General features: G+C 68.1%; 2 protein-coding genes across 2 annotated transcripts; both read left to right on the top strand.

Annotated features, from left to right (window-relative positions):
* Positions 1-4: 4 nt before the first annotated feature.
* On the top strand, positions 5-3,467 carry CDC25B (cell division cycle 25B; the record flags this gene model as incomplete). Its single annotated transcript, XM_050914518.1, has 11 exons — positions 5-100; positions 176-295; positions 539-673; positions 826-900; positions 1,154-1,330; positions 1,472-1,567; positions 1,924-1,986; positions 2,119-2,217; positions 2,497-2,630; positions 2,761-2,872; positions 3,149-3,467. Coding segments are annotated over 11 exons (1,248 nt in total), but the record flags the coding sequence as incomplete, so codon positions are not given.
* Positions 3,468-5,481: 2,014 nt separating this feature from the next.
* AP5S1 (adaptor related protein complex 5 subunit sigma 1) lies at positions 5,482-6,478 on the top strand. Its single transcript, XM_050914517.1, has 3 exons — positions 5,482-5,518; positions 5,551-5,677; positions 5,988-6,478. Exons 1-3 carry the CDS (start codon positions 5,482-5,484, stop codon positions 6,412-6,414), a joined length of 591 nt encoding a protein of 196 aa, XP_050770474.1. The 3' UTR covers positions 6,415-6,478.
* Positions 6,479-8,577: the final 2,099 nt, after the last annotated feature.

An 8,577-nucleotide genomic window follows, 5' to 3' on the forward strand; every position in this document is an offset into this window, starting at 1 on the left:
CCTGGGGGCCAGCCCAGTCCTGAGGAACATCTCCCACTCCCGGGAGTTCAACAGCCACAGGACCAGTGAGCAGAGGGGTCAGAGGGAGCCCGAGGACAAGGTGAGGCGGGCAGCGAGGCCGGGGGCCGGGGAAGGGGCAGGGGGATGCTAACGGTGTGCCCCCCCACCGCCGCAGGAGGGGTTTGTCTTCAAGAAGCCGCAGAGGCCGGGTCAGCGCAGCCAGCTGCCCACCGGCGATGGGGCTGCGGAGAGGGACCCCTTTGCCCAGAGACCCGGCTCTGCACCCAACCTGCTGGTGAGAGGGGCTGGGGGGGGTCTGGGGGGGCACCGGGGATGGGTGGTCCCGCTGCAGGGGCTGCTGAGCCCGAGACCTGCTGCTCCAACCTCCACGTTTGCCCTGGGGGACCCATGGATGTGGGAGCTGAAGGGGTTGGGGGGGGTGTCACAGCCTGGGGGGGATTGTGGGGACACCCTGTCTCCAAAGAGGGCTGGTGTAGGGCTGGCCCCACTCCTGAGCTGTGGGCCGTGTCCTCCCCAGTTCGACACCCCCGAGAAGGAAAATGTCCCCGAAGGTGAGAGCCCCATCGTACTGCGCCGGTGCTCCTTGACGTCCTCCATGTCTGAGGAGGAAGACGATGGCTTCATGGAGATTCTGGATGAGGAGGAGATGAAGGTAGGGAGGGCTCCTACACCTGTGGAGTTGGATGGACCCTGGGCATGGGGTCCATCCCTGCCTGGGGGGGTGGGAAGCAGCCGGTGGGACTCATCCCCTTCACACTTTCCTCTGCCTCTCTCCCACGGCCCTCCTGGCTTCCGCCCCGGCAGAGCGATGCCGATGTGCCGCAGGGGATGGAGAACCTGCTGACCGCGCCGCTGGTGAGGAAGGAGGAGGCAGAGCCGGTATGTGGGAGCCTTGGGGGGTGGATGGAGCCCCAGGCTTACCCCCCCTGGGGGTCTCCAAGGGGTGATCTGGGGGTGAGGGTCCCTGGCGAAGGGGCTGGTTGGTGAGCAGCACCAGCCTGGGGGCTGTGGGCTCGTCCTGGACTACCGGAGTGGGACCTTTGTTCCCCCCACCCTCAGGGTGGTGGTGGTGGGGGGGGGATGCAGGGGGATGCCAGACCCCCAGGGAGCAACACGGGCTCTCCCCGTGCAGCGTCCCGTGAAGCGCAGCAAGTGCCGGCAGCTCTTCCGCTCGCCCTCGATGCCCAGCAGTGTCATCAGGCCCATCTTGAAGCGGATAGACCGGCCCCAGGACAGGGACACCCCCATCAAGACCAAGCGGCGGAGGAGCGTGGCCGGTACCCCCAGCGAGGAGGTGGTGGCGGAGCCGGTGGGTGATGGGGAAACCTTGGGGCGAGGTATCCTTGCCACGGTCCAGTCCGTCCCCGGCGGGACTGCCCCGTGCCCCGGCTCTGCTGGAGCCCTCACTAACGCCGGGGGGGGGGGATGTCTGTGGTTTGCGTCTCCGCAGAAAGCGCGGCTGCTGCGCTCCAGGTCCTTCTGCCACGAGGAGATTGAGAACTTGCTGGCCAACGACCACCGGGAGCTCATCGGGGACTTCTCCAAGGTAGGGCCACGGGGATGCTGCAGGCCTGGGGGTGCTGCCCCCCTTCCCCTGCAACAGAGGCACCGTCAGCGGAGCCCTGCGCCAGTGCGAGAGCCCAAACCCAGCTGGTGGCCCTTGCCTGGGGACAAGGGGACTTGGGGCTGTGACTTTTTCCAGTCCCCGTAGCACACGAAGAGCCCAACCACTGCTCCTCCAGTGCTGGCGCCGTGCGGCAGCCACATCTCTCCTGGGTGGACTCGCGTGCCCCCCCCCCCCCCAGGGAGCAGACCTTGCAGGCGGGGGGAGCGGGTGACAGCCCCTTCCCCGGGAGGTCTCCCCGGGACAGATCCTGACCCAGCACCCCACCTCTCCTCCAGGCTTACCTCCTGCAGACGGTGGAGGGGAAGCACCAGGACCTGAAGTACATTTCCCCCGAAATGGTAAGGGAGCTGCAGCCTCGCCCCGAAAGCCCCCCGTGGGGCTGCCTGCCTGGCCCCCCCACACCCCGTGTCTGTCCCCCCATCCCCTGTCGTGTGTGTCCCCCCCCCCTCGGTGACGGGCTCCCCCCGCAGATGGTGGCGGTGCTGACGGGGCAGTTCAGCAGCCTCATCGAGAGCTGCGTGATCGTGGACTGCAGGTACCCCTACGAGTACGAGGGTGGCCACATCAAGGTGAGAACCGCTGCTGCGCCCCTCAGGGATGGGGTGGGGGGGGAGTCTTAAACCCATCAAACCCCCCAAAGGTGCTGAGTCCCCCCCCAAAGGTTCTGAGTCCCCCCCGAGGGGCTGAGCAGCCTCCCCAAAGGTGCTGAGGCAGGAGGAAAGGTGACGGTGCCCCAGTAGATGGGATGATGCTGGGGGGAGGGGGGGGAAGGCTGGGGCAGTGTACTGAGCCCCCCCCAGATGAAACGGGAGGCGGGGGGGATGAAGGTGCCTCCTCTCCCTCCCCAGGGCGCCGTCAACCTGCCGATGGAGCAGGACGTGGAGGAGTTCCTGCTGAAGAAGCCCATCGTGCCCTTCGACGCCAGCAAGAGGGTGATCGTCATCTTCCACTGCGAGTTCTCCTCTGAGAGGGGGCCCAGGATGTGAGCTGGGGGGGGGGGGACACGGGATGACACACGCTGGGGTCTGCTGGACCCCCGGGCACGGCTGGGTGCTGGCTCGGTGACACCCCCTGCCGCAGCCCCTTCCCATCGCCTTCCCCTGTCCCCCCAGGTGCCGGTTCGTCAGGGAGAAGGACCGAGCCTGTAACGAGTACCCCCACCTCCACTACCCCGAGCTCTACGTCTTGAAGGGGGGGTACCGGGAGTTCTTCCCCCAGTACCAGGTGAGCCCCCCCCCGTGTGTGTGTGTGTGTGTGGGAGGGTGTCCCTGGCAGGAGGGCAAGGGCTCGGGGGGGAAACACCCTCTCCCCCTCCCCAAACCCTGCCCTGTGGGGCTGGGGGGGGAAGGAGGGGGTCTGGCTCTGAGCATCCTCCATGAGGATGGTACCTCCAGGGGCAGGGGACTGCGCCCGGGGGTCCTGGGGCGTGCTGGGTTTGCCCCTGGGTGGGGGGGGGCTGGGGGCTTCGCTGTGGGTGCTGACAGGGCTGTGGGTGCCCAGACACACTGCGAGCCCCAGGACTATCGCCCCATGCACCACGAGGACTTCAAGGAGGACCTACGAAGGTTCCGCCTGAAGAGCCGTACCTGGGCGGGCGAGCGCAGCAAGCGGGAGCTCTACAGCCGCCTCAAGAACTTCTGATGGCTCCGGGGGACCCCCGTAGCCCCCCCACCCACCCTGGGGGCTGCCATCGGGCAACAGCCCCCAGCCCAAAACCTGGCCACCCACAGCCCTCCTGACCCCTCAGCAGCAGGGGTGGGGGGCCATGGTTGTGGTTTTACCCCTTTTTACCCTAAAAAGGGTTTGGGTTTTTACCCTAAATGGTGGCTGGGGGCTGTAGTGGGGAGCGGGGAGGGGGGGGGAACGCCCGGGATGGCTCCATCCAGCCCAGGCTGTAAATCACTGCCAGGTTCAACCTTGCTCTGGGGCAGAGGGGGGGGGGTCAGGGCTGCGGTGGGGGCAGCTGCCTCCCCCAGCTTCTCCCCTCCCCAGCAGCAGGGGACGGGGCTGTGGGGCAGCCCCCCAAACCATTGCTCCAGCCCCTTCCCCTTGCACCCTGGGCCTGGGGCGGGGGGGGGAGGCTGTGTCAGCCCTGGGGAAAGCCACCAGGCTGCAGCACATCATCCCCCCCCCCCAGGCCTGGGGGGGCCATGGAGCTGGGCAGACCCTTTCTGGGGCTGGGTGCCCCCAGGCAGGGTGGGATCCCCCCCCCCCTCCCCCCCCCCCCCCCCCCCCGGGGAGGGCTGGGTGCCCCCATCGGGGCTTAATTGGCAGAACTGTTGTGGAAAAGCACTTAAACCTCCTTTGCAGCCGGCGGGTGCTGCAGGGCCCGGCCATGCTCTGCTTGCGGGGGGGTGGGGGCACCCTATGGGTGCCCCTTGTTGTAATAGTCACCAGCTGCCTGGGTTTGTTTGGTTTTCTTTTTTTTTGTTGTTGTTGGGGTGTCCCCCGTCCCCCCCAGTCTTATTTAAGGTAGTTTGTTCTCCTCCTCCAAGCCAGCTGCGGTTAACTTTGGGGGGGCAGGAGGGGTTTCACCCCAGAGCCGGGCAGCGGTTGGGCCGTGGCACCCGTGGGGATGCTGCGGCGCGGGGCCAAGCGCTTGCCTCAGGCTGTACCCATGGGTCTTGTTTATTTTTATGGTTTTTGTGGTTTTTGTTTTTTGTTTGTTGGGTTTTTTTAACACTCCCTGTTAATAACTCCTTCAGGAGGGAGAACAAACCCCTGTCCCCGGCCCTGGTCTGTGACCGCACCGCGAACTAGAAGGGGGCTGCGTGGGGTGGGTGCCCCCCGATGCGGGGCTGTGTGTGTGTGTGGGGGGCCGGGCTGAGCTGGAGGGGCTTGGGGAAAAGGGAGAGAGGTGTTTGCAGGGGAGAGGGGTGGGGTGATGGCGTCCCTGCGGGGCTGGGGGCTTCCCCAGGGGGATGGCGGCTGGGGCAGGGACAAATGTCCACCCATTTAATGCTGTCCCTGCGCAGTGGGATGGCGGCAGCGTGGCCCCAGCTGGGGCTGGCCCAGACCCTGAGCAGGCAGCATGGTGGGGACCCCGAGAGCTCTGCCCCACTCTGGCATGGCCACGCCATGGCGGTGCCGGCACCTCCCTGTGCTGGCGTGGGGCAGGCTGCTTGTGATCCCGGGGGGGATGTGGGGCAGGGGCTGCCGGTCATGGCTGGACCCCCAGGGCTGTACATGGGACAGAAGGAGGGATGGGGCTGCAGGGGTGACCAGGGGGTCCCACAGTGCTGCCTGGGGGGGCACACACCCCCCCCCCCCCCCCCAAATTGAGCCTGTGTCCCACTGGCCCCAGGCCCTGTTTCCCCCCCCCAGGGTGATCCTGTGTCCCCTAGGCCATGCTGTCCCCCCAGGCCCTGTCACCCTCCCCAGGCTGATCCTGTCGTCCCCCCCCCCCCCCCCGGGTGATCCTGTGTTCCCCCCCCCCCAGGCCCTGTCTCCCCCCCCGGGGGGATCCTGTTGTCCCCCCCGGAGGCCATGCCACCCTTCCCAGGCCGTACTTCCTCTTCCTATCCCGCCCACCAGCCCCTATCCGCCAACCGTCGCGCCGCCCGCGCAGCCTTCGGCCAATCGCGACCCGGCGCTGTCGCCTGCCGCGGGTGAGCGCCGAGCTCCCCGCCTCCTCCCGGCGACCCACCAATCCCCGCCGCCGCTCCTTCCCGCATCGGCCAACCGCCGCTTCCCTCCCTTGCGCGCCGCGCCAATCCGAGCAGGTTCCCCACCCAGCCCCACCGCCGGCCAATGGCAACCGGCGGTCGGGCGGGTTGACTCCGCCCCCCTCCGCCTCACGTGACGGGCGGCCGGGGGGTCGCGGCGGCGTTGCTATGGTGCGGGCGTTCGTGCTGCTGGCGCTGGGGGGCCGGACCCCCCAACCCTTCCGGGCTCCGCCCACTCGGGCCCCGCCCCCTGCCGCGTATTATATTCCCGCGTTTTCCGGACCCCCCCCGGGACCCCCATCGTCCCTGGGGGAGCCCCCCGGCAGCGTCTCCGCCGCAAGGAGCAGTTGCTGGCCGTGGCCAGGTACCCGGGACCCCCCCCCCCATACCCCTTTCTCCCTCGGGGGGGTTTGGTGAGACCCCCGGGATGGTGACCCCCCACCTTCCTGGGGGGGGGTACCTCAGTGGGACCCCCAGAACTGTGACAGCCTCCTTTATTGGGAAGGGGAGGGGGGGGACAGGGTTCGGCGGGACCCCCGGGGCCGTGGTACCACGGCCCCGGGGGTCCCGCCGAACCCTGTCCCCCCCCTCCCCTTCCCAATAAAGGGGGTCCCCTGTCCCTGGATGGCGGGGGGGTCTTAACATGAAGGTGTGTCCCCCCCTTTCTCTCCTAGGCAAGTGGCCTCGCAGTGCCGGCTGCTTCAATCATCTTCGGGGCACCCATCTTCCCCCCAACTCCCCCAGCTCCCCGACGAGCCGATATCGCTGCAAGACGCCCCGGGGGGTTTTTTCCAGTTACCCCCTGGGGACCCTTTCCCCCAACGGGTGACGGTAACTTGGCTTTCCGTCTTGGCTCTCGCTTTCGCTTTGGTTTGCGACCCCCAAGAGAATTTATCCTTGGCCGAAATCACCTTGCGCCGCCTGGCCCCTCGCCTCCTCGCCTCCCTACGTCTCCTCGGCCCCGGCGCCGACGTCCTCCTCCGACCCGAGGCCGCCGACGTCCTCCTCGATCGTCTCCTGCCCCACGGGCAGATGCTTTTCCTCAACGAACGTTTCCTTCAAGCGACGGACCGGGAGATGGGTATCAAAACATCCCGCTGAGCTACGGCCGGCATCCCTGCCCGGCACCCCACGATATTTTAGGGGAGGAGACACAAGGGAGGGATCCGAGATGGTCGCCAAGCCCCAGCGGGATGGACAGGAAAAACGGCTCAGGAATAAAGAGCAACGAGCCAGCAAAGAGCAGGTTTTTCATCCGTTTATCCCCCTCCGTGCCGTCGCGGGAGGGATGGGGAGTGCTGATAGCCGTCCCTTATAAAAATCCATCCGGAGCTGGGATGGCTCCGCGTTCCTGCGCCGCTTCGTGCGCGCAGGACAGCTGTAAATGGACGTTAAAAAAGAAGCGGTTCTCCCCCGGGGGGGGTCTCTGCAAACCTCTCGCCCGCCAGCCCGAAGGACGGATGGGTGCTGGGTGCCTCAGTTCCCTCCATGAGCGAGGGACCCTGGGTTGGGGTTTCCCCGGCTGGGTGCTTCGGGACAGGCAAGGGGGTGGGGGTCCCCGGTGGGGGAGCAGCGGCTGTGGGCAGCGCAGGTCCCCTCTGCTGTGAGACGGGACGGCTGGAGACGGTGGGGTCCATCACCTCGAGACAGGAGGGACCCTGGGGTGGGGGGACGGGGCAGCCAGCACGGGTACAACCGGCCCTGGTGCATCGGGGTCACCGGGGTGGAGGATTAAATAAACAGGCAGCGGGGCAGGACATGGCCGTGTGCCCGGCACGGGGGGGGGTGGTTGTCCCCAGATGATGCCGCTCGGGGTGGGGGGGACGGGACGCACGTGACACCCTGGGAGGTGGCAGGAGCCGGCACCCAGCCTCCCGGCTCCGCAGGGTGCAGTGGTGAGCAGGGTCCTGCCCCAGCAGTTTCTGGGTGCCAGGAGAGCCGGGAAGCCAGGAGCCATCGTGCCCGGCTCTCCCGCCACCGCCGGTGTGCTGGGGACGGGCTGGGTGCTGCCTGGCCCTGCGGAGGGGCTGCGGGGGGGGGGGGCAGACCCCAAAATATTTCCCCCCGTAACTGCACCGGTAAAGCTGAAGCGCCCGGGGAGCGGCACTGGGCATCGGCGGTGCCGGGCTTCGGCTGTGGTGGGGTCTCTCTGGCTGTGATGCTGGGTGGGATCCGGCCAGGCACGCCGGTGGGGGCTGCAGGCGCAGAGGGGTCCCGGTACCCCCTCCCACCGCGCTTGCAGGGCGAGGGGACAGATCTGTCCCTCCCGCGGCACTTGTGGGACCCCCATGACGTGAGAGCTGTGGCACCGTAGTTGATGCCAGCAAAGGTCCCTGAGGCGGGCAGGACCCCCAAGGAGGGTCTGGGGGGGGACCTCACCGCGTGACAGGGGCTGTGGGGGCGATGGAGCCAACCCCCCCCTCGGCGGGGAGGGCGAGAGGCAGCCGGAGGAGGTGCAGCGGGAGCAGTTTAATCAGAGCCAAGCAAAAGGCTCTCGGTGCGAGGAGCAGCGCCGGGATGGCGCCGGGGTCCGGAGCAGCGGTGGTGGCGGCGTCGGCAGCGTCATGGCACGGGTGCTCGCCTGGGAGCTGCCCTGCTTCGGGGAGGAGCGGAGGTCCCTGTGGGGGCTCCTCTGGCACGTGGGGCTGGCAGCGGGGCTGGCAGCATGCCGGCAGCAGATCCGGCAGCAGGGCTGGCAGCATGGTGTCAGGGCCCGCTCAGGTCCCTCTTGCAGATCCAGGAGAAGGTGAAGTTGCAGTTATGGTCGTTCCAGAGGCCGTTGCCCACGGGGTGGATCTGGGCGCAGCCCTCCCGGCCCCACTCCCCGTAGTCCGTACTGTCCGGCTGCCCCGGCGCCCAGAAACTGCCGGGGCAGAGCGGGATCAGCGGTGGGGGGGGGGTGCTGGGGGTGCCAGTCTCCCCCTGCTCCCCAAGTCCCGCTCACCTCTGGGCCTGGGAGTAGGCAGCCCCATCCACCCAGCGCCAGGAGCCCCCGGGGCCCGTGGCTGCCAGCCCGATCCAGTAGGATTTTCCCCTCGCCTCCCGCGCCAGGTAGTCCTGCGGGACAGGGCAGGGGTGTGGGCAGGGGGGGCACGGGCAGGAGGGTGAATGCGCAGGAGGGGGCACGGGCAGGAGGGTGTGCGGGCAGGAGGGTACGTGGGCAGGAAGATTGTGGACCAGGAGGGGGTGCGTGGGCAGGAGGGGGCATGGGTAGGAGGGAGGGTGCGCAGGCAGGAGGGAAGGCACACAGGCAGGAGGGAAGGC

The sequence above is a fragment of the Gymnogyps californianus genome, unplaced genomic scaffold (assembly GCF_018139145.2).
Source record: "Gymnogyps californianus isolate 813 unplaced genomic scaffold, ASM1813914v2 HiC_scaffold_444, whole genome shotgun sequence".
Classification (NCBI taxonomy): Eukaryota; Metazoa; Chordata; class Aves; order Accipitriformes; family Cathartidae; genus Gymnogyps; species Gymnogyps californianus.

Bases quoted from the DNA above. Each gene is read 5' to 3' on its own strand.
- AP5S1 (XM_050914517.1), top strand. From the start codon at position 5,482: ATGGTGCGGGCGTTCGTGCTGCTGGCGCTGGGGGGCC. The intron at 5,519-5,550 runs GGACCCCCCAAC...GCTCCGCCCACT, and splicing joins GCTGCTGGCGCTGGGGGGCC to CGGGCCCCGCCCCCTGCCGC. The intron at 5,678-5,987 runs GTACCCGGGACC...TTTCTCTCCTAG, and splicing joins CAGTTGCTGGCCGTGGCCAG to GCAAGTGGCCTCGCAGTGCC.